The sequence below is a fragment of the Vulpes vulpes genome, chromosome 1, assembly GCF_048418805.1.
Source record: "Vulpes vulpes isolate BD-2025 chromosome 1, VulVul3, whole genome shotgun sequence".
Lineage (NCBI taxonomy): Eukaryota > Metazoa > Chordata > Mammalia > Carnivora > Canidae > Vulpes > Vulpes vulpes.
The window spans coordinates 166,251,485-166,276,262 of record NC_132780.1 but is presented as its reverse complement, the minus strand read 5'-3'; the positions used below and the strand labels follow the sequence as shown (position 1 = coordinate 166,276,262).

The 24,778-nt window shown below is 34.2% G+C and overlaps 1 protein-coding gene across 14 annotated transcripts in view; it reads right to left on the bottom strand.

Annotated features, from left to right (window-relative positions):
- The window catches only part of MYO6 (myosin VI), a 141,420-nt gene that overhangs the window by 24,974 nt on the left and 91,668 nt on the right, over window positions 1-24,778 (bottom strand). For 12 of the 14 annotated variants that reach the window (XM_026007384.2, XM_026007386.2, XM_072735684.1 and 9 more), the window contains exons 13-22: window positions 23,584-23,741; window positions 21,684-21,775; window positions 18,951-19,023; window positions 17,086-17,213; window positions 13,661-13,756; window positions 13,199-13,372; window positions 9,912-9,950; window positions 7,815-7,908; window positions 1,653-1,783; window positions 1,484-1,561 (exon numbers count right to left, since the gene is read on the bottom strand). In XM_026007384.2, coding sequence (XP_025863169.1) covers window positions 1,484-1,561; window positions 1,653-1,783; window positions 7,815-7,908; window positions 9,912-9,950; window positions 13,199-13,372; window positions 13,661-13,756; window positions 17,086-17,213; window positions 18,951-19,023; window positions 21,684-21,775; window positions 23,584-23,741 — 1,063 coding nt within the window. Of the gene's footprint in view, window positions 1-1,483; window positions 1,562-1,652; window positions 1,784-7,814; window positions 7,909-9,911; window positions 9,951-12,759; window positions 12,851-13,198; window positions 13,373-13,660; window positions 13,757-17,085; window positions 17,214-18,950; window positions 19,024-21,683; window positions 21,776-23,583; window positions 23,742-24,778 lie in introns of all 14 variants that reach the window. The other 2 variants (XR_011996883.1, XR_011996884.1) reach the window with 1 other exon arrangement.

Here is a 24,778-nt window from a genome sequence, read left to right as displayed (position 1 = left end):
TACAAAATAATTAGAAGTCCAAAACCTAACTTCCTAGAAATGATCACAAAACAATTATACACACAAGTCTCAGGAGGGTATACAGCAACTTTAAATGTATCTGGCTATATTTCGCTGCCTTTCTCCCCTTCAGCATTGTTTTTTTGGAAGGGTAAGAGGGGCTTACTCATTGCTAGTTAGCAGATTCAACAATAAGAGTAGAAAAAAATCTTAAATGACAATTACAGATGGTTGGCAAAAAGGTTTTACTGAGAAAGGAATGATAAAACAGCTTGTACTTTCAACATATTCTGATTAATTTTTCTTGGGGCAAGTAAGACCAAGTGCTTTCTCAAACTGTTAATTCTAAAATTCTTATTATAGCCCCTAAATAAGAGAAATGTTGAACTTATGATAAATATGTATGATTACAGCTAAGCTAACTATGAATATGTTTTTTTCTTTTATATAGGAAATGGCATGGGTGCAATAAAAATATTTATAGGGAAGTATTACATAGATCTTTATCTCATGGACAAAAATGTGAAATCAGATTTATTTATTATCATTAATCTAGCCTTCAAGGCACTAGAGATATTTATTAATAATATTACTAAGTCAAACAAGTATACTTGGCTATCATATAATAACAGCTGTGTTTAAAATTATGAGGATGCTATTATTCAATCAATATTAATAAAGTTAAGAATGGTGAAAAGATTACAGATTGTGAATAGCATTTAGTTGTTTGTTTCGTACCTATTTGTTATGAAATGCTCTATAAGTCAGTCTTGTAATTTAGTACAAAAATCTATAGATACAAAAACTATGGATTAGCCTAAAATTATATTTATATATAAAAGTATAAAAAAAAGTATACATTCATTCACTCTGATTCATTTATACTCTCATAATGTATTTATACATTTCATTCTTCTTGAAAGAAGTCAGCACAAACTTCAGTCCAATTTCCTATACTTTATACATCTATTGTAATCCAATAGAACTTGTTCTTGTTACAAAGACTCAAAAGTACTGTGGAATTTTGAATTACTGAAGACTAAATATGTTTTAGAAAATTCTTCAATTAAGTATTTTCTGGTAGGGGCACCTGGCTGTCTCAGTCAGTAGAGTATGTGACTCTTGATTTCAGGGCTTTAATTACAAGTCCCACATAGGGCATGGAGTCTACTTAAAAAAATAAATCAATTAAATAAAATAAATTTGAAAAAATAAGTATTTTCTGGTTAATCTTTATTTAAGCAAAAAAATCCAATTAAACAATGCTCTGATTCCAGTACTTCTGAATGTGAAATAAAAGCTGTAAAACTTATACAAAAATCTTACACACTATAATCCTCTCACAAATAATATACACAGACGCACATACTACTAGTGATCATATAACTCACGAATAATACAAATCACTAAACACTTAAAAATATGCACTGACTCCAACTATCCATATCCATCATGTGAAAGTTTAAAATAAAAATGTATTTACCTTGCCAGGTCTAAAAAACACTTTTGTTAATCCAAACTTGTAGTCAATTTCGTTTAAGCCCAAAGCTTTAAAAAGAGCCTGAAAAATAAAAGTTCAAAAGTTAAATGCCAAATAGTAATTAGAAAGATAGTTCATAGCTAAGAAATTTCAATTTAGGTAGTATTTGTACCTTACAAAACAGTCTTGGATCTAATCTTGCAAGTTTATCTGGCATATACTTTTTATACATGTTGTAGAGTTCATGAAAGGAAGCTCGTGATGGGAAACCACCCTGCATTAAGTCCAAAACAGACACCATACCTAGATTCATAAACAAACACAAATTATTGCCAATCTCTGTAGAGAAGCCCAAAATTAACTTATGAATGATCAAACAATTTTACAAATTAATATTTAGAAAGGGGCAATTTACAGGAATCTTCAACAATGAAATATTACATAGGGAATATCATATTCATATTCAATATCTACCAATTTACCCCCCACGTAAAACTATCGCAGAAAATTTCATCAAAAAATCAGCTGGACTAACCATTTTCTAGAGATAAACTACTGGTCCCTAGAAAGCTCAAATTTAGTTTGTACCTTTTCCTGCTAGAAACCTCTGTCACAATCAATAGCATATGAGTATGAGATTAATGCCCTGCATTAAGCCACTTTCCAAGTCCTGAGGTTAATTTTAGAAAAAAATTCCTGATAGAGTCTCCAAAAAGTAGTTGAAAACATTCCCAAGTTCTCACCTGTGCTTCACAAAGCAAAAGAAAAAGAAAGAGTTCACTATTTTACTATAAAGATGCCCTTTCACTCACCTCTCAAAGAAACTCGTCTATTGGGGTAAAGAGTCTATAGGATGAATATCTATTTTCAGTATAACTCTAGTAGCTGATAATCTGAACCTTGAGTCAATAGGAACCTTTCATGTCAGGAAAAGCGTAAAGTGGTCAGGGTAAGGTTCAACCACAGTAGATAATGCCAGGACTTTTATTTATAAAAGGACCTGGGGGCGGTGGCTGGGTGGTTCATCTGGTTAAGCATCTACCTTAGCTCAAGTCATGATCCCAGAGTCCCAGGATCCAGCCCCACAAGCCACGTGCGTTGAGCTCCCTGCTCAGTGGGGAGTCTGCTGCTCCCTCTCCCTCTGCTCCTCCCCTTGTTTCTTCTCTCTCTCACTCACTCTCTCTCAAACTTAAAAAAAAAAAATCTAAAAAGACCTGGGTTTCACTTCCTGGGACTTTCAAATCAATGGAAATTGATTAAGATTGAGATTACGGAAATTAAGATTATTCAACAAAAAGTGTTAGGACAAACAGCCAGCCATTTAGAAAACAAACCTAACACTGGATTCCTACCTCACTCTGTATACCAAAATAAATTCCTAGCAGTCAAAATTTAAATTAGCAAAATGAAACTACAAAACATTTTTTAAGAAGTGGATTTTTATTTTAAAATTAATCTTATAGGAAAGATATCTTTTCTAGGTAGATTGAATTTTAACCTATGAGACTGACAAAGGTATCAAACATCAATAGTACTCAGAGTTGATGCACAGTGTAAGAAAATATACACATACACCACTGATGGGGAAAGTAAACCAGTGCAAGAGCTTTGGATGGCAATTTGGAAACATTCATGCCCTTGACTCAGTACTTTCTACTTCTATGAATCTATCCTACAACTCATCACACATGTGGGCAAAGATATGCATAGAGAATGCACACATGGCCATTGGGTTACTGTAATAGAAAAAAAAAAAGAGAAATAAATATCAATTAATTAAATTATGTTACAATCATATGGTAGTATATAATGTATTCATTAAAAATAGGGCAGAGCTTTATTTAATCAGTATAAAAAATATACCCAAAACAGAATTAAGTGGTTACCCCCTGAGAAATAAGACTCCTTTTTGCTTACATTATTCTCTACTATTTGATTTTTGGTAGAGTCAACTATATAACTATTGTAATTTGTAATACTAATTAATAAACCACATAAAGGCAATCACTCCTATGGAAAGGAAGATCTAAAACTAATTCTAATTAGTTCCTGGCTCTGCTTGGAGAAATAAAAATTTGGTTTGTACTGTAACAATTCTTGTCCATTTATATCGAATAAACAAGTATCGTTGGGAACGTACACATCTGCAATCTTTAAGTCTCTTGGCTTGCCCTGTAGCTGAAGACAACATATGAACTGGCTCACAAAAGTTCATTAAGAATTTCATGAAACTTAACAAATTGCCAAGCCTGGAGCTGCATTTCTCAGGATTTGAAGCTAATTTACTCTACAGAGCTTTCAACACTTAAAAAAAATAAGTAAGGGGATCCCTGAGTGGCTCAGCAGTTTAGCACCTGCCTTTGGCCCAGGGCGTGGTCCTGGAGTCCCAGGGATGGAGTCCCACATCGGGCTCCTGGCATGGAGCCTGCTTCTCTCTCTGCCTCTCTCTATATATCTCTCTATGTCTATCATGAATAATAATATTAATAATAATAATAAATAAAAATCACCAAAAACAAGTACTCTTCTTCTAGAAATTTCCATAACCCGGTTCCTCCTCTGGGAGTCTAGATGGCAAGGGGTTTGTTGGTACAGTCCAGCTGGTTATACTCAGAACCCTTTTTGCTACCACAGACGGGTAGCACAACCCCAAGGTTACAGAGGAAGAACATCTGCCTGAACTCTTACCTTCCCCTACTTTGCCCTGGTATTGGCTGATCAGAAGATAGTAATTTTAGTAAAAGATGTCCTAAATGAATTAATTCTCCTTAGTTTGAAAAAAATAATGAAAATGGAAAGGCAATATAGAATTCAAATCTTAAATGCCTTTATTTTATAAAGCATCATAAATATTTGTATTCCTACCAGTTATTGGTATTTTTTTCTTTTTCTCATTACCTGGCCACACAACTAGAACCAATTCTATACCATTTTATTATTATTATCACTTTTAAAAAAATCAAACTACTACAAATTGGTGTCATCTATTAAATTGCCAATATAACTTAATGTATAGAAATATACTGCTTAACTGAAAGAGAAATCCTAGCTAAAGCATCTGTAACACCACACTCTACCAATTTAAGAGTATATATAGCTAAATTTAAACATGCTTGACTTGCCAGGATACTAGATGCTCATTTAGAAAATAAATGATTTATTATATCAGGCTAAACAAAGCCTATAGAGAAATTTAAATGAGAAAAAAAGTCATATTCAAATTAAAAACTATCTAAAGAAAATATTACAAAAATACATCCATACTGGGGTGTCTGGGTGGTGCAGTCCATTAACAATCTGACTCCTGGTTTTGGCTCAGGTTGTGATCTCAGAGTCCTGACATCCAGCCCCATGCTGGGCTCTGTGCTCAGTGAGAATCAGCAGCTTAAGATTCTTTTTCCCCCTCCCTCCACCCCTCACGCTCATATTCTCTCAAATAAATTAATTAGTTTAAAAAAAAATACACCCATACTATATGTATGAATACAGGAGACATGAAATAACTTTCCGGAATTTGTTAAAATTATTCACAAGTAAGTCTTCATATGTGCTAGACCAAGCATTTCACTTAACAAATATTTACTGAATCTAGTATAAGCTCTGCACTGCTAGGAAGCTGGGATAAATGTACAAGCCAAAATGAACACTGTTTCTACCCTCAAGGGATTTTCTAGATTACAAAAAAAATTAAATAATTATATATAAAATTTATGACTACAATAAAGGTGCTCAGCTCCTTTATTCAGACCCCCTTCCTGCTAGAGATATCAAGGAAGGCTTTCACAAAGAAAGGACAATCAAGTGTAGACACAACAGATGAAGACAAGGGAAAGGCAAGAGCTTCTCAATCAGAGGAAGCAGCATGTGCACAAGCCCTGTGACAGGAGGGAACATGGAACATTTAAGGGACCAAACAAACGCCAGCATGGCTGAAACGCAGAGAACAGAGAGAGTGGAAAGAGATGGAGCTAGAAACACATGGGCTAGACCTTATGGGACCTCATAAGCCAGGAGGATTTTGCTCTTTTCCCCTAATAATAATCAGAAGCCATTACAGTATGTTAAGCAGTAAAAAAGACATGATCAGACTTGAGTTATAAAGCAATAATTCCAGATGTATGTGAAGAACAGATGGAAGAGATGCCAGAAGAATACTTGGAAAGCTATAGCAAAAATCCAGGTGAAAGCTGGTGAAAGCTTAGATTAGGGAGTACTAGGACTTCACTGTCTGCTAACAGAACAGATCTTAAATACTCTCATCACAAAAAAGAGTTAGTAACTATGTGATCTGATGAGACAGTTTAATGCTATGCTGATAATCATTTTACAATATATAATTGTATCAAGTCAACATTTTGTATACTCTTAATTTACATAATGTTATAGGTCAATTACATTTTGATAAATCTAGGGCAGAAAGAAGACTCACATCACATCAGAGGGACTTGGGGAGACTTAGAGAATATGAAACTATGTGTCCAATATGGCACCTACTACCAATCTGTAGTAGTTGCAATCTGTGATCTGTAGTTGCACTAACCACATGTGGGTAAGTTTTAAAAAATTAAAATTAAATAAAATTTAAAAATCAGTATCTAAGTTGTGCTAGCCACATTTCAAGTGCTCAACTGCCACAGTATCTACCATGTTGCATAACACAGATATAGAATATTTCCATCAAAATAAAATAAAATAAAATAAAATAAAATAAAATAAAATAAAAGAATATTTCCATCAACATGGGAAGCTATGTCAGATAGCACTGGTTAAGAGTGAGAAAGAAACTAGGCCTAACCCAAAGCCTGAAAAACTCTAACAAATAATACCCAGTAGTAGAAGAAGAGGACCTTGCAGAAGAGTCAGGAGTTACCAGAGAATTGAAAAGCAGGGACATGTGCTGATTTAGGAGCTAAGGAAAGGCTACATGAGGGGGACTGGTCAAGTCAAATGCTGCCGTGATATCCACTAAGAGAAGGGATACAAAATGAACATCGCATTTAGGATCAGGGAAATCACCAGTGACCCTATCAAGAATTATTTTGTTGGACTGATCAAGGTAGAAGCTGAATTCTCTTGGGTTAAAGAGTGAGCAGAGGGCAGGAAACAGAGAAAGCAAGAATAGACTATTCTTGGACACAAAGGGAAAAACTACAGGACAAAAAGTGAGGTGTGATATAAGGAAGTAGCTAGAAGGGAATGTGGGTCAGAGGTTTGAATTAAGTTGAGGTCTCTGTACATTTAAATGGTAATAAGAGAGACAATCTCAAACAGAATGATTCAATATACATAATCAATGCTGAAGATTCATGAGAAGGTAGGAAGAGATGATTCCAAAGAACCATAGTGGCAACTAAGAAGAGAGGCCCGTCTGCTTTCTTAATAGAAGGGAAGGTTACATAGGTAGACAGAAGTGTCTGGTAGCAAATAGGTGAAGCTTTCCATCTTCTAGTAAAGAGGAGAGGCTGTCTGTTGGCAAAGACTCAGAGATTTGAGGAGAGCAGGGAGAGTATGCCCAAAGCTTATATAATTGTAATTTTTTTTAAGTACAAAATTACAAATTACAAAAGAATACAAAAGTAGGTACATGGTTTTCAAAGGAGCCCACCTAAGTGAGGGACCCTGAAACTTAAGTGACCCTAGCTTTATAATAAATCTGACTTTGAGAGGAACAATATAAGGAATGAGAAAGACAAGAGAGTTTAAGGAAGCATCTCAAGACTGAGATGGCTCAAAGACAAGGAGAAGACTGATGCCTTGGGCATAAGTAGGGGTAGCATGGGTAGGGATGGCAGACGGACATGCAGTAGAGGAAAAACAGTGCCTGGTGCCTAAGACTTCTGTGACCAAGCAAAGTGAGAACAAGGCAGGTGAGAGGTGGAGAGCGGTAGTTTGACATCTGCACAGAAGTTCTGCAGCAGCCGAGGGCACTGTGTTTTCATTTTTTTATAAGTGGTGGAGTGAGAGCAAGGACACCAAAACCTACCTCTTGCCCCAGCTACGTGGGGCATGAGAAATGAACTGCTGTCAGACTGAGAAGGCCATCGGAAGGGAACCTACTTAAGGGAGATCTATATTTGCAGTTAAAGAGTTATTATAAATTTTACTTCAATGCTGTAAAACTGTTTAATTTCACGATAAACTATACCCCAGTATAGCTCAAATAATTTGTTAGCCATGCTTTTCTTATAATTAAAAGAATTTGAAAGTAAAAATCTTATTGCACTTAAAAACAATCAAGGTAACTGTGATCGTTTGAAAACACTGTACATATTAAAGTGTATCAAGCTAAGACTCCTAACACACATGGATATAAATTGTAAAAACATGAAAATACCTGAACATTGAAGCTGAGACAGAATTTGGGCACCTTCAAAGTGGTGGCTTGTCATCTTTAAATTAGGTTTGATACAACGAATAAAGCTTGCACCCTAGGAGAATAAAGGCACTTTTTTAAAAATGCACATAGCATTCTTGCTTTTCTGTTTCTATGAATACCAATAACTTTCAAACATGTTACCATTAATATCTGAACCTCTTTTAAAATAATCATTAAAGAATTTAAAACTTAGAGACTTTTAAAATTTCAAGCTTGGAATGAATTTTTGCACTATATACTATTAGAAAAATACTGAGGTGCCTCAGTCACAAGTCAGCTGGACATCCGACTCTTAGTTTTGGCTCAGTTTGTGGTCTTAGGGGTCATGGGAGTGAGCCCCACAACAGGCTAAAATGAAAGGAAGGAAAGAAGGAAGAGAGGAATGGAAGGGAGGGAGGGAGGGGAAGGAAAGAAAGAATGAAGGAAGTAAAAGAAGGAAAAGAAAGATACATTTTAGATTTGAGTGCCAAAAATTGTTACTGTAAAAAGAAATGTCTTTCATCGTAAAATATTTTAACATTTGAATACATTTTGGAGACTTATATATGATTTTATTCTACACTTGTGTATTTATATGTCATATTTCTGTGATAAGAAAATTGTCCTGTAACAAGAGATAAAAATAAAATTACGCCTCTTCAAATTTAGCCCAAAGTGGGGGGAAAAAATTCAACCTTTTTCATTATTCTACTTCAAAAATATATAGTAGATCCTGAAGCTGTACCACTGCACATTCTAAAATTCTGTTTATTAAATGGTATTTTTAGAAGCTTTTAAAGGCAACATAACCTAATAACTGGAACCAGTTATCAGGTTATGTTGAATGAGGCAGAAAGAATATGGATATGTACACAATGAGACTGTTGAGTATTAAAGCAAATAGACCAGACATCCAAATTACTGTTTCTTTACAAAGTAGTTCCCTTAGAAAACTGAATAGTTATTTCAATAACAATCCTCACTGCAAACACCTTCAGAACACTTTTTAGAAATACCTTCTTATAAATCACAGAAGTACTCTCATCATCTTACAGTAGCACTATATTTGGGTGATAAAAATTCAAACACCCTCCCCATCAGATTTGATCTTTAAAGATGTGTGGTTCTTAAGAGATAAATATTTGCAAACAATGAGGGTATTTGCAAGAATTTCTTAATGGTTCCAAAAGCAAGTCTAACAGTAAGCAATAACATCATGGACAGAATAAATATTTGGCTTTCCAAAATGACTACTTGGTAAGGAAGAATAGCTGGTTAGTTCAGTAGATCTGTTTAAAAAATGTCTCACCTTGGAATCACGCCTCATTTACATAACCCACATATCAAACTTTTTTCTCTCGTAAATTTTCCATTAAAAACCAGAGTGAACTGAGACATCTGGGTTGCACAGTCCGTTAGGCGTCTGACTCTTGGTTTTGGCTCAGGTCACGATCGCAGGGTCAGGATATAAGAGCCCTGTATCAAGCTCTGCACTCAGCTCAGAGTCTACTTAAGGCTCTCTCTCTCCCTCTCCCTCTGCCCTTCCCCTTGCCCTCCCCTCTTTCAAAAAAATTTTTTAAAATCTTTAAAAATAAAAAACAGAGTAAACCACTAAAAATGTCTAGTTAAAAAAAAAGGACTCTAAGAAATATTGCCTAACAGGGCATAAAGATATTATGTGTATTTTTTCAAACTCAATATTGCCATGTTGGAGAATGTTACTATTAGAATAATAAAATGAAAATTAACTACATGCATTATCTTTAATCCTAAAAAATACATTTTCTTCTCCACATAATTATTTTCATTTTTTGAAACTATAAGATAATCTTAACAAGATTGAGAGAATTCTGTATATTTATAAAATAATGACTTCACATATATATTTGACTTTTCTTCAGAAGAAGCCTAACTAAAATGACAACTACTTTAAAAACTGATTTTTTAAAATGAGGGAATTCAGTTTAAAATTAATTTCTAATTATTCTAGGCTTACTGTGCTTATTTGAGTAATTACTAATGATAATTTAAGAGGACCATTTAAAAACTCTGGATTTTTTTTCTAAGGGTACTCACAGTACTCCGAAGTTTATCCAGAAGCAGATTTAATTGTGTCTGTAGACGAAAGTAAATCACTTTATTACTTCAAAAAGCAAAAGTACACAGTGTTATAAGTTAATATTAGCTCTCCAACATTAGCATAAAATAACATGCAGTAACATCAACATACAACACAGTACAATTTAACAACTGATAAATTCTTTGACAGTAACATGCAAAATTGGCTAATATAATGCTAAGGACAATAACATGTGACTTACACAAACTTATATAATTAAAAGATTGAAAATTAGCAATGCTAAAAAATGCACACACACACTTGCAGGTGGGATGGAGGAGGAAAAAATATACAGGCAACAAAAGAAATAAAATACTAGGGATGCATTCCATAAGAGATTAACAAAGCAATACTTAAATATGTAGCAAGTTAGGTGTAGTTTCTTATCATATTCCACTGAAGGATACACACTAATGGTATATATTAGAAATGTTTTATTTAACACTTATCATACATAAAATTGTCCTGCCTAGCTATAGAAACCCTCTTTGTTATTTTAAAATATTTCACGTTTTAATTATTTTTAAAAGTTTGGACAATTTTCTCAAAAACAACTTGATAAACATAAAGTACTATATTTTCCTCTTTCTAATAATATTAAGTGATAATAATTTATGCTGGTTTAATAATGCATTAAAATCATGTTTTGCTTAAAAAAATGTTTTGCTTTACTTGTCTGCAAAATAAATTATGTAAAGTTCTTATATCATTTTTAAACTAAGATGCTTATTTTACTACTTACAGAAAGATAAATTAAGATGTTTATTCTTAAATTAACATACTGGATCAATCATAGCTATATTTAATAATAACAATATAATAGGTAGATTGTACTGAATGCTTTCGATGAGTCAGGTACTGATCAAAACTTTTCACAAGCATTATCATGTTTAATTTGCACAACAATTCTAATTAAGGATGTATTATTAGCCTGATTTTTCAGGTAAAAGCAGTAAGGTCCAGCAAGATTAAATTACTTGCCTAAGATCATAGAACTAGTAATGATAAAGCCAAGATTCCAACACAGGCCTAATAAACTTCACTCTCTTACCCATGATACTACAATATAATTCAGGTATCATAGGCTTAAATTATAAAAATGGAGTGACTTCCTACTGTATTAAAAAAAATACAGTAATACCCCATTTATCTGGTTGACTGAGTTCTGACAACCTTTATCGATCTGGATCACCAAATAAAGGAAAATCAAGTCGAGAGCCACTAATCTGAAAAGAAAACTGTCACCAAGTCCATGCCTCTTAATCCGTAGAGTGAGCACAGGGTTCTCCAAAAAAATGGAGAGAGAGTAATTCAGAAGAGTAGAAGCAGCAAAAATAAACTTGGGAGAAGAGGGAAGAATGCTAATTATCAAGGAAGTAAAGACCATAAGGCATAAGGATAAACAGTTTTATGAAACTCAGTCTTTATTTGTATTTTTACTATAAAGCATATAAATATTTAAGTACATAATAACAGAGTAAGAGTTCCATCAAAAAGGAATATTTTTCTAAAAAACTAACAGTAAAAGGGCTATGTTTCAATAACCTGAAAATGTTCCTTTTCAATAGAGAACTTCTGGCTCTTAGAGAGGATGGATTTCTGAAGTCTTACAATAAATACTAGCCTCTTTTATTGCTTCACATAACTTGAATTTAACAAGCTATTCAACTATATTTTAAGTTAAGAATTATTACTTCATTTCAAAGTCTCTCATAAGACATTTTTGAAATTTTATTAATAATATCACTCAATTATAGTTTTTAACAGTTTAATATGCAAAATATATTCTACTGCACAGAAGCAATATTTCAAGTCAACATAATACTTTACTAATACTTTAATTCAAAGAATTTTAAGAATGTTTGTTTTTTTTATATTGTCCAAAATTTCAATTATGTTCTTACCAGCAATACTACTATAAATACTGCAGTACAAAAATAATAATAGCCATTTCATTTAGGCTAATATACTATTTTAAACTAATCTGCTATCATATATCTACTCAGGTATTTCAGAGTATCAAAATAAGAGGAAAAACTCTTGCTCAAAAGAACTAAGAACTCATAATTAATGAATGTAACTTTCAACAAAGTTAAAGACTTTTTATTCAATTACCTCAAAAGTATAAGCTTTCTCTTATATTTACTTTAAAAAAAACTTAGCTTTATAAACATGATTTTATCAAGTTAATTATTTAGAGCCCATTTCAATCCACAAGGGATTTCAGGAGACTTGTACTGTTATTATTATTATTATAGTATTCTCATGCTTAAATAGTTTCTAATTACATCATTTTTTAATACTTAAAATATACATAATGAAAGGCATATGCAGAGTTTTCTTGTAAATTCAGCAATACTTTGTGGAAATGTATAAAAGAGAAATTTTATGTCCTTGTTCTACTTATTATAATTTTTTATTCATTAAACTTACGATACAAAAGTTTGTAAATTTTCTTTTTCTATGCTAAATACTCAACAATAGAACCAATTTCTAAGACACATTATGTGACAATTCCTTGTCAGATCTCAAAGAATAAATTTCTGATCCAAAATTAATAAAATAAATGAGATGTTCTTCAATGTTAAATAAGCAGTATGAAGGGTTTGTCACACAGAGCACTTATCTTTTATAAAGTTATTCAAAGCTTTAATCACATTTTAGTGTAATGTGTACACCCATAAAGCATAGTGAGAGAAAGCACATTGAAAATAAATTAAAAACTGAATCATTAACTTGAGACGGGCTCTTTTTAACATGGCAGCCACATTCTATAAATAAGAGTCCACAAAGGTGATCATTTACCTGAAGCCCCTGGCTGTGCCTGCTTTTCCTCTCTCAACTCAACTAGTTCTCTCTAGCCATCCCGAGCTGGACTACTCCAGCTAAAACAAAACTGTTGAATGAGGAAGGAAACAGAAAACACATGGGAAAGAGAAGGTTTGAAGGTCAACCAAACAGTAAGCAGAAGCAAGAACATTAGGAGAAGCAGGTATGAATCAGGTATGTTAAGCAACAAGAAAGAACAGACTCATAAAATTTTAAGAATTTCTGTATGTTCAATTATTAAACTTATTTTAGGTTATTTTGTATGTAAATATCAATAACGCAGGGTCTGCTCTTGCATTTCACGTATGGGATTTCTGACAGTGATCTACATTATCCTCTGTAAAGTATAAAACAATATATTTTACTTTAAATGCAACAAAGACAAACTTTCAAGTAATATATTTAACACAAATACCTTAAACTTGTTTCCCACACTGATGAAACTAAGTTTTCCTGCTTTTTGTTTAGTATCTTTATTGTTATTTGTGGATGATTCAAATAATTCTCGTATAAATTTATCCCTGGATTCACATATTAAGGATTCAAGAGACATATGTAAAGCATCATTATTTTTTTCCACAAACTGAGTCTGAAAAATAAAGCAAACAGAAATGATTCAGTCCATCCTGTGGTAATATCTCTTGATGCAGCTGTGTTCAACTGAATTTTCTGAGATGACAGAACTGTTCTATATCTGCACTGTCCAACACAGTTGCCATCAATGTAGACATGGAACACAGGAAGTGTAGCCACGTCCAGAAGAATTTTAAATTTTATTAAATTTAAATGGAAATAACCAGGTGTGGCTAGGGGTTAATATTTTATACAGTGCAGCTTTAATTACAAATGGTTTTCTCTTGGTAAAAGTCATACTCACTGTTTCATAGCACACTGCCCCTGCAAAATGCCTAATAATGAAGCCTTCATCATCTCTGATGTTTCTATGAACTGCCAACTTAGATTTTCTGGGTATCTGAAAAGAGAACATATATCAGTTATTAAATTATCAAAAACAAGGATGCCTGGGTGGCTCAGCGGTTGAGTGTCTGCCTTCAGCTCAGGCTGTGGTCCTGGAATCCCAGGATCGAGTCCTGCATCAGGCTCCCTGCATACAGCCTGCTTCTTCCTCTGCCTGTGTCTCTGCCTCTCTCTCTCTATGTCCATCACGAATAAATAAATTTTTAGACATAAATAAATTATCAAAAACAGATTACATAATTTCCTTTAGATAATATTTGGGATGTGAAATACTTAAAATTATAAAGGAAATTTTCACACTTTACACACTTTACACAATTATACTGTCTTCGAAACCTCTAATAAGCTTTTTTTTTTTTTTAATTTTTTATTTATTTATGATAGTCACACAGAGAGAGAGAGAGAGGCAGAGACACAGGCAGAGGAAGAAGCAGGCTGTATGCAGGGAGCCTGATGCAGGACTCGATCCTGGGATTCCAGGACCACAGCCTGAGCTGAAGGCAGACACTCAACCGCTGCGCCACCCAGGGATCCCACCTCTAATAAGCTTTAAACTACCAATGAAATCCAGCAAGTATTTGGTTATAATCTCTTAAAAAAGAAGAAAGGACTAAGACAAAAACAACCTTATAAGTATGCAAAACAATTGGCACTTTAAAAGTTAATTGTCTATGTATAAAGTAGTAGTTCTTGACCTTGATTGGCAATTACTTGGAGAACTTTTAAATCTCCTAAAGCCCATACCATTTACATCAGGTGATCCGTAGGTACAGCCAAGATTGAAAAGCACTGTTCTAAAACACACCTGAAATCAGTATAGGACCTTTACCACTTTTATAGCTATACATCCTAACATGTTTATACAACGAGCCTGAATCTACCTGAAGGATACTGAATCATTTTAGGGTTCTACTATCAATTATAATACCTCATATTTAAGTTTCCAAAATGTCTTCACATAAGAGTATATATATATATATATATATATATATATATATATATCAGATCCTCAAAATAAACTAAGGATAAGAAAGACAATCTCATTTAAAAATTAAAAAAAAACTAAAACTTTAAGAGCCTTACCAGGCTTTTTCTAGGTGAAAGAGCTAGGAGACCACAGAGCCTCTTCTCTGTGAGGTGACACACCAGCATGAGTCAAAATGAGGGCCTGAAGTCAAAATGCCCAGCCTGACTCCCAACTCCACCACTTCCTCAGAACATTACACATGACCAGTTACTTAACCTATATATGACTCCTCATCTCTAGCATGAGGATGGGGATACAAACAGGATCCACCTCAGAGATTGTGAGAATTATAAAATAATTTAAGTAAAACCCTTAGATCAGTGACTGGTACATACTAAATGTTCAATAAATAGTTATCATTATTTTTATTTCCAAAGATATAAAAGTAATGGCTTATAAAAAACAGAATTTACTATCTTGCTCTTGTTCTCTTTTGAGACAAGCAGCCAAAGTCCATTCTTGATGCTTCACCTTGCTGTCCCTATAGTTATATGTACTTTATCACTCAAGGGTGTCTGAGATCCTGGTCACAATTCTGTTGACTAGCAATCAGCACTTTTTGTAAAGATAACCATGCATCAGGCTTTTCATAACAAAGACCAGTGAACAGTGTATAAATAGGACTGGGTATATATCTTCAATTATAGTAAAAGTTTTGTTGAGGATACATATTGTTTTATTTCTATCTCCACTGGAGAGAAACAGGCTCCCCATTATAAGAAATATTTAAGGAGGGCAGCCTGGATGGCTCAGCAGTTTAGTGCTGCCTTCAGCCCAGGGCATGATCCTGGAGACCCGAGATCAAGTCCCATGTTGGGCTCCCTGCATGGGAGCCTGCTTCTCCCTGTGCCTGTGTCTCTGCCTCTCTCTGTGTGTCTCATGAATAAATAAAATCTTTAAAAAAAAAAAAAAGAAATATCTAATGATACAAAAGAACTCCAAGTTACTAGGACAGGTAGATTAGATTCAGTCCCTAGAGAAGGTTATGACAATTACATCAGCTTTTCAAGTAAATGCATCAAACTACCCAACACTCTTGATTTAATGATATACGGAAACAATACTTGTCTTCATTCACTTCAGCTCCTGGATCTATCAAAGCCCTGTTACACTAGGTTACAATCTCAAAATAATAAACAGGATAGGGTGCATTCGCAACTCTAAGCAACTTCTCTTTCCTTCTTTTCCTGCCTTTCTTTCTTTGTTGTTCTCTGTAAGACAAGGCAGCACCTACCTTCCTGGATGAAATTAACATCCATATTTCTCTGTGCTAATCAGTTCTTATTGAGCAAAAAGATGGAGCTGTCCTTGTATTACCTCAAATAATGGTAGCTGAGTGTAAAGATAAACACAGAATTAAGTGAACAAAGGAAACACTCCAACAACCACAGGGGCTAGCTCACGCAGAAGAGTCCTACTGTTCACTACTGCAAGAATTCAAGCACAGCTCTATTACCCAACAGCAGTTCGGGAAACTAGGTCTTTTTACCCTTTTCAGGGCACCTAGGTGGCCCGGTCAGTTGAGTGGATGACTCTTGGTTTTGGCTTGGGTCATGAGATTGAGCCTGTGTTGGGCTCCCTGCTTAGCACAGAGTTGGCTTGAGATTCTCTCTCTCCCTCTCCTTCTACTCCTCCCCCTGCACATGTGCTTTTCCTCTCTTCCTAAAATAAATAAATAAAATCTTTAAAAAAGGGGAAAAAATAAGTAAATGTTTATTTATTTATATTGCTCTCTGTGTCTGTTTTCCCTTTAGCTAATAATTCTTCTACTGCTTCAGTTTCTATGTCCCTGAGTATATTTTCCATTCAAAACTCCCTAGGAAAAAACATTAAAATAAATTGGCCATTATCTAATATGGATTGCTTACACCAGTCAGACCCTAACCCATGAACTTTATTCCTAGTCTTACAAACATGGAGGCTGGTGGTTGCTTGTGATTCTAGATGCTAACCCCTGGAACATGATTCAAGATCACATGATAGCAAAGCAACTGGTGGCCACTTTGCTAAAAGGAAGAACATAAAAACAGCAGGTATACCTTTTTGTACATTTCAGATAGATGAGATGTATTTTCCATCCAGCTAAAAGGGCCTTCATTAGATAGATCATTGTCATCCAAAATATACATGTATAAATTAAGTGCCTATCTATAGAAGATGCTGTGCTGGATAAATTATAGTTGCTCTCAGCCCCACATAACTTGTTATTCTAATTATTTAATATATAATATCTAGTACATCTTTCTACAGGCTTCTCTTCCCACCACAAAGTCTCAATTTTGGAATAGTAAACTCACAGTGAGTCGGAAATGTTCTTTGTGCTTCTGGTGAACTGCAGATGTAAAGTGTTGATCACTTGGCTGGGGAAGGCGATTTTCTTCATCTAAAATATCCAGTATCCCCACTAATTTTGCTTCAATTAAATCTATTCCAAAAACATCAAAATGTGATAGGGTAAAAACATATTAAAGATATGTGAACAATTTCCTGATCACACATTTAAAGGACTGCTCAGAAGTGATGTAACAGATGATTATATAAATATCTTCACAGGCTACAGAAAGCAGATGGATTTCATTTCAAATGTGGCAATTTATCAGAAAATAACATCATACACAGATTTCCCCCACTATGGAAAAGTTTGCTTTATGCCACTTTGCTTTTACAAAAGATTTACATTAGTACCTGTCCTTCACTAGCTGAAAGAAATCCAAAGAGAATTTTCATGTTTACAAAATGGTAATTGCTTCTCCAATTTACACCACTTTGGCTTATGAAAGGTTTCATATAAATGCTCTAACTTTCAGATAGCAGGGAAAACTATTGACTATAGGTTTTAGAAAAACAATTCCATAAACATATGATTAATGTAATAACCATCCTATTTGTAAGCTTGGATGAGAGGCCAAAGAACCAAAAATTCTTCCTCTCCATATGATATCTACATTCAAAATGAAGTAAAATTACATAAGCTTTTGCATACAGAGTTTTTGCATACAGAGCATATAGAGCTTTTAAAAGTGCTTTTCAATACTGATTCAAATGTTTTCCAGCAAAACTTCAGTAACAGCACATTTTTATGCTCCTTCCATTCATGTTATTTGAATTTCCTGCTTGTACAATACAACTATAAAAAACAAAGTGCTTAAAAATAGTATATAAAACTATTAAGTGGAACAGACTCCAAAAGTTATAGGACATATGGAGAGAAAATTCTAACTGCATTGTTCTGAGTGATGCTTTTTAGGCAACTGGTGATGGTGAAGGATGGGGCAGCTGAATTAAGCTATAAATGAATATTTTGATAGACATAGAAGGATATGAAATTGGGCTGAAAGAAAACAGAAGGGGAGGAGTTCCAGCAAAGATATCAAATCACAAAATCAAAGGCAAAGAGATCTGAGAAAGGCCGTAATATAATTGAAATGCTCAGTGAGCCAGCTAAAATTGAACATGCTTTGGAAAGTTGTACCAATGTAAAGCATTATTATTATTATTATTATTATTATTATTATTATTATTCTATGTTCTCCAAATCTGGCATATGAGTTACTGACTCAATTGTCAAATGGAGTTTTCAAAACAAAGTCTTCCCAAGAGTTAATTTTAGGTGTCCTTACTGATAAAAATAGACAAGAATAACAGAGACCCTGTTCTCCTGGCTGCATAGCATGTTCTGGATATGACACATGAAACCTGTGAAGCCAACCTACGACAGGCCAGAGGGTTGTTGCCAATACAGAGAACTACAGAAGAGCAGAGTCAAATACTGAAAAACCTCACTTGGAGCCTGGCTAACGTATGGACTTCCTCAGGTGAGATCATTTATCCCTTTACTACTTAAGCAATTTAGTTCCCTCTTAACTTACTCACATATAGACTGTTTAAGAATGAAAATATCCATCACAGTAAACAGAAGACATTTTAGGAAAACTTACAACATAGCTGAATTTGATGCCTTGGTAGAAAAAACAAAACAAAACAAACAAAAAAAAAACACAACAACTTCCTGGCAGTATTAGAGAAGTAAAACCTCTCTCAAATACCAGAGCTTTAAGTCGCATAATCGGTAGTATCAATCACATGGCATAGAAAAATTACTAGTAAAAGCATTTACTCTACCTTCCCATATTTCCCAAAAGTGGAATAAAAAAACACATACCTATACAGTCCTGATTATCCACATAATGCACTTCATTAACACCTAGACCTTCTTTTTGATACAGTTCTTGTTCCTAAAATGAAATAATCATAAGAATGGAAATCTTTATGATATGAGATGGCTTGTTTTGTGCCATCTGATCATAACATTTATTGAGTAGTCCAGAGTACAAAGGCTCATATTGACTAGTTCAGGAGCTAAGGAGACTTACAAAACATTAGGGAAGAAAAATCCTTGCCCCTAAAGCAATGTAAAGTCAGATGTGGAAATGTTCCTGCCTGCAGATAAGCACACTGTTCTTTAAATATGCAGAGCTATACACACATACAGAGATCTGTTTATAGCCATTCAAACTCAAGGAAAGGTCATGGCTTTGAAATCTTTAGCAATTTCAAAGTCAAACTTATTAGTAGAATAGACCATGAGTCAGCAAACTTTTTCTGTGAGGGGCCAGATGGTAAATATTTTTAGCTGTGGGCCATATTGTCTTTGTCAAAACTACTCAATTAAGTCACTGCAGCACAAAAGCAGCCATAGATGATGCTAAATGAAGAAGCATGGCTGTATTCCAATAAAAATTCATTTGCAAATAGGCAGCCTGCTGGATTTGTCCCAAAGGCCATAGTCTACCAATCCCCAGAAAACAGAAGAATGAAAGAACTTGCTGTGTTAAGTTTTAAAAGTTTAAAGAACAGATAAACTAGCCCCTTTGACATGAAATTTCTCTCTTCTATATATCCTCAATAGTCCTAAACCACTGTCCAAAGTCAGAAGAGATTTTTAACATGTACAGCCAGGCGCTAAAATAAAAGAAACAGCAATTAACTGCAAATGGGCTCGAGTAGCCACACACTGTAACATACAAGGAATATAACACTGGGAAAAATAAAGTGTCATTTGAAAGAAAAAATTTACAAATTAAAGTTGAATTCCTAGATGTAAGTCTGGCACCTTCTTAAAATTAAAGAAAAAAAAAAAGATTTTATCAAAGATGAATGAACAATGCAATGAGCTTAGGTTGACATGTATTTTAATCTTTTTTCCCAAATGTTTAAATATTTTCTCCCACAAGATATACTAGAAAAGGTTTCTATCATTTTAGAAGTCAGTGTCCCTTTAAGACCCAATCTGAATTTGAAATCCAAACATTTATTTTAAAGAATTGTTCTAGGGGATCCCTGGGTGGCTCAGCAGTTTAGCACCTGCCTTCGGCCCAGGGCATGATCCTGGAGTCCCAGGATCCAGTCCTGCATCAGGTTCCCTGCGTGGAGCCTGCTTCTCCCTCTGCCTGTGTCTCTGCCTCTCTCTCTCTCTGTGTGTCTCTCATGAATAAATAAATAAAATATTAAAAAAGAATTGTTCTAAAAATAAACATATAGCAAGATACTGTCTCCTTGTCATGTTTCTAGATAAAAATAAAGCTTGCTGGGCTGGCATGGAAGGGAAGAATTAGGGCATGTTAAATGAGAAACACATATGTACCACTTAAAATAGTAACAGAAGAATTAATGTGGCTGGATAAAATATTTTCAGAGTGATTATCTGAACTGATAAGTATTTGATTTACCTGTTCATTTATGCCAGAACTGGCTTAAATATAGTATCCAAATAAAAAAGTATAAAAGGGAATGTGCTGGGAAACCCATAAAAACAAAAATATACTAAAATGTGAAAAGATTAATGGAATGGGAATAGGAAAGAATATTTCACATTTAAAGTCCAGATACAGTGGAGAACAGAACTTGGAAAACAGCAGTACCAATATGAGGAGAACACAGTATTGTGGGCCAGCAGCTGGAAGGTGAGTTCAGACCTGCAATAGTCACTAAATTGCTCTGATAATCAGTTTCTTCATTTGTAAAATAAAAGGCCGAACTAGACCATTTCTGAGTTCCCTGTAACTCTACTACCTACATTCAATAAAACATACCTCAAATAGCTCAAAGGAAGAAAGCCAAAGGTATTAGTAGGAAAATATTGGAGAATTCAAATACAAGGTAAGAATGGTGAATGTAATCACAAATCAAGTGATCCAAATCTACCATTACTTATTCTGTACTCTAAAGAATTATGAAATAACTTTCCTCGACTTGGGATTGTGAGTGTCAACCATGCCCACAGATATTTACTAGGCGTAGTGACAGTAAGTACTTTCCTAGACCAGAGAGATCAGTGTCCAGCCATAGGTATCCCATTCACAGGCAACTGGGCAGTATACACAGTAACCTGGCAGAAAAGCACTGGCCAGAGGCACTCTGGTCAATTGCCACACTGAATCCCCTGATTTGGTGGTTTTCCTGCAACACAGAAAGGGTGAACAGGTAGCAGAGTGGGCAAAAGCAGAGAGACAGAGGAAGGATAGGAGATGTCAATGTCACGGATAAAAGTAGAAAGTTGTTTGGCAGTGGCAGAAGCAAAGGCAACAAACTCAGAAAAAGAAACAAGCAAAATTACAAGTCTAGCAAAAGTCACTAATAAGAAGCAACAGATGTTCACTTCTCAGGAGGTGCCTATTAGAGTTTGTATTGGGTCCCTAAGCATCAAGTGTACAATTAACACTTCTGAAGTGCCTGAGCAACATCTAGGTCACTGGGGGCCTGTCCTATGCATCTTTGATCCCCTGAGCCACCTTACATTATACTCCATAAATCAGGGTAACTGCAGCATGTCTCTGTTCCTTGAAATTAAAATAGCTTAATACAGTTCTTAAATTTAAATTGTAATGGCAATTACCTCCTTCAGAATCCTTTCATTAAAAAATTGTTGAAGTTTTTCATTGCAATAGTTGATGCAAAATTGTTCAAAACTGTTATGTTCAAAGTACTCTGAAAACAAAACCAAAATCAAAAGTCATCATCAGATAAAGTTCACATTATAAATTTATAATTAGGATAAAATTTTATTATATCAATGCTTAATTTAAAATTAAGTAAAAAAAAATACATATAATTGTTGAAAACTCCCCAGATGCTCTTATTTCAAGACAAATTTTGTTAGGTATTTAAGTATTGAAAATACTGTATTTTACTCCACAAAAATGATGTGTATTAAATGAGATAAATGTCATAGAGTAAAATATACAAAATGTAAGCCACTTACAACATGATTTTCTTAAGCATAGGTGTTAAAAGCTATCTACATTAACTAAAGAACAAAAATGGCTTAAAATACAAGTGCTTAAAAAAAAAATAGAATTGCTTTAGGGCCGCCCCCCGCCCGCCATGGCTCAGTGGTTTAGCACCGCCTTCAACCCAGGGCGGGATCCTGGAGACCGGGGATTGAGTCCCACGTCATTCCCTGCATGGAGCCTGCTTCTCCCTCTGCCTGTGTCTCCGCCTCTTTAAAAAAATTACAAGTGCTTTAGATATGTTTCTGTATAATCTGTAAAATGATAGCTATAAAAAGTATTATGAATTTTAACTCATTTAAAAATGAAAAGACTGTATTACATTATCTCTAAGATACCTGCACCTCTAAAATGTTATGATTCTGTATATGTGCCTATCACAATAAAACTGGTGCAGACCATGAAACAAATGTCTGAAGATTTTGAAATCCTAAGTCAATGAGGAGTGTTTTTCTACCTTTGAACAAAAGCTGATAATTATAAGTTTTAAAATATGTATCACATCAAAAGCAAAACTCTACCCCTCCCCAAAAGTAAATACTCATACTTTTCTTTGGCAAAAGCAAACAAACTGCACAGAAGGAAAACACCAGTCTTACAAAGCCAGAAGGAACACCTACAGTGATAAAGTCCAATATAAAACATATTTACTCTGAGATTTTTACAAGATAGTCATTCAAAACAAAATGGCACTCAGATGCTAGTGATTCATTTCTAATTGCATAGCCCTGTGGTTGTTCTCAAATATTTATCTTAAATATAAATTAACATATAATATCTTGAATACACATATTATCTACTTTATGTACTATATTATATACTTATATCTTTAATATAGATATTTTTTCATTTGGTGGAAATTCACTGGAAACAGCTATCTGCTGACAATACTAATAATGAATTTCTACACATAGCAAAGAGTTTTGCTTATTTGCTACGTCAGCTTGTACCCTGCACTACACTACAGTCAGTGGTTTTAATGACTTAATTCTCTTTATTAGTAGCTCTCAAGACTTTACCTTTATTCACTTGCATTTGTTTAGGAGTACAGAAACATCTAACAATAATGGTTTCAATCAACATATTTGTTTTTTTTTTCTCTTTTGGTGACGGAGCAGCACAGGAAAAGGGGGAGAGAGAGAATCTTGAGCAGGCTCCACGCCTAATGCAGAGCCCAAAGCAGGGCTTGATCTCATGACCCTGAGATCATTACTTGAGCCAAAATCAGGAGTCAGACATTTAACCGACTGAGCCACCCAGGTGCTCCTCAATCAACATGTTTTAATTTTAGCATTAGTGTGACCAAAATCTATAAGCTTTTCCCTTTTTGAAGCATCAACTTCCTATTTAAATCATATTATGAAATGAAATTTAAATATGGACATATAACTGAAAGTACATCAAGTGAAAGGTATGACAAGGGGAAAAGTAGCTTTTTTATTCTAAATATATCTGAAAAATTGAATTGAAAATACCAAGTACAATTTCACAAACAACTATACTTACCGAAACCAGCAATATCTAGGACTCCAATAAAATAAGATGATGTTTCAAAAGGAAAACACTGGTTTACTCTGTTTACCACATGATCAAAAAGATGGCTATAGACAGTCTTTGCCAAGGCATCACGAGCATTGTTTGCTTGCTCCACTTTCAAGGGTACCCTATAAAAGAAGACTATACCAATGAAAATTCTTTATAGTAATAACTGTGAAAATAACATCAGATACCCCAGATAAAAGTATATCTATCTAAACACATTCACTGTGAAGAACAAAATAAATAGCTACAAAAGGTCATTTGTGAATAGGCACAAATAAATGGGGCTAAGAAGCATACTAAAAGAACTAAAGAAATTACACATAGATAAAAAATGTTTTATTGAGTAAAAGAAGTTTGGCTCAAAAAACGGTTTAATCTTAATTTATGCTTTATTATACGTGCTGAAAATATAAAAAATTATTCAAAGTAATAATAATAATAAAATTACTTTTAATAATAAAAGGAAGACTCCTTTTGACTTTCTTTAAATGCAAAAGAAACTGCTTAATTCAAGATAACTTTAAAGTATGGTATCTTGTTTAACACTGTTTAGGAAGAAATGTTTACAATCTTAAAATCTGGACTGTCCAATTCTACTATTCATTATAAGTAATTACATGGTGTATCAGTTCCAGATGTTGCAGATACAGACACACAGCCCTTTTCCTAAAGAAAATTATAGTGTGATGAAGAAACTTCCATAAAACTGAATTTTCAAACACCGTGCTAAATGCTATCATAAAGGTAAGTATGAGGCATTATGGGAGCACCAGGAAAAAATGTCAAATTTGAAGTAAACTTAAAAGTCTTTCAGGTTAGACTGACACTGAATACCCTTTAAAACTGGTTTTCCAACTTATACTTCCTACAACAGAACCCGTTCTTAAATCAATCTTTTATGAGCACTCCATACATATAACACTTAAAACAACTACTTTAGAACAAAGGGGAAATGAAGGAAATGCTACCTGAAGATCACACATCTATGCTTTTACTGGACTTCCTCTGAGCACCAGAAATATCTCCAAGGAAAAGCAACTGTATGGCAGTACTACACATTCTCTTTGCTAAGGTTTACTTTATAATAACTTGGAATTAGTTTAGCAAAGAATCAGGCTAAACGTACCTTGCTAATGCTTCCCAAAGTTTAAGAGTTTAC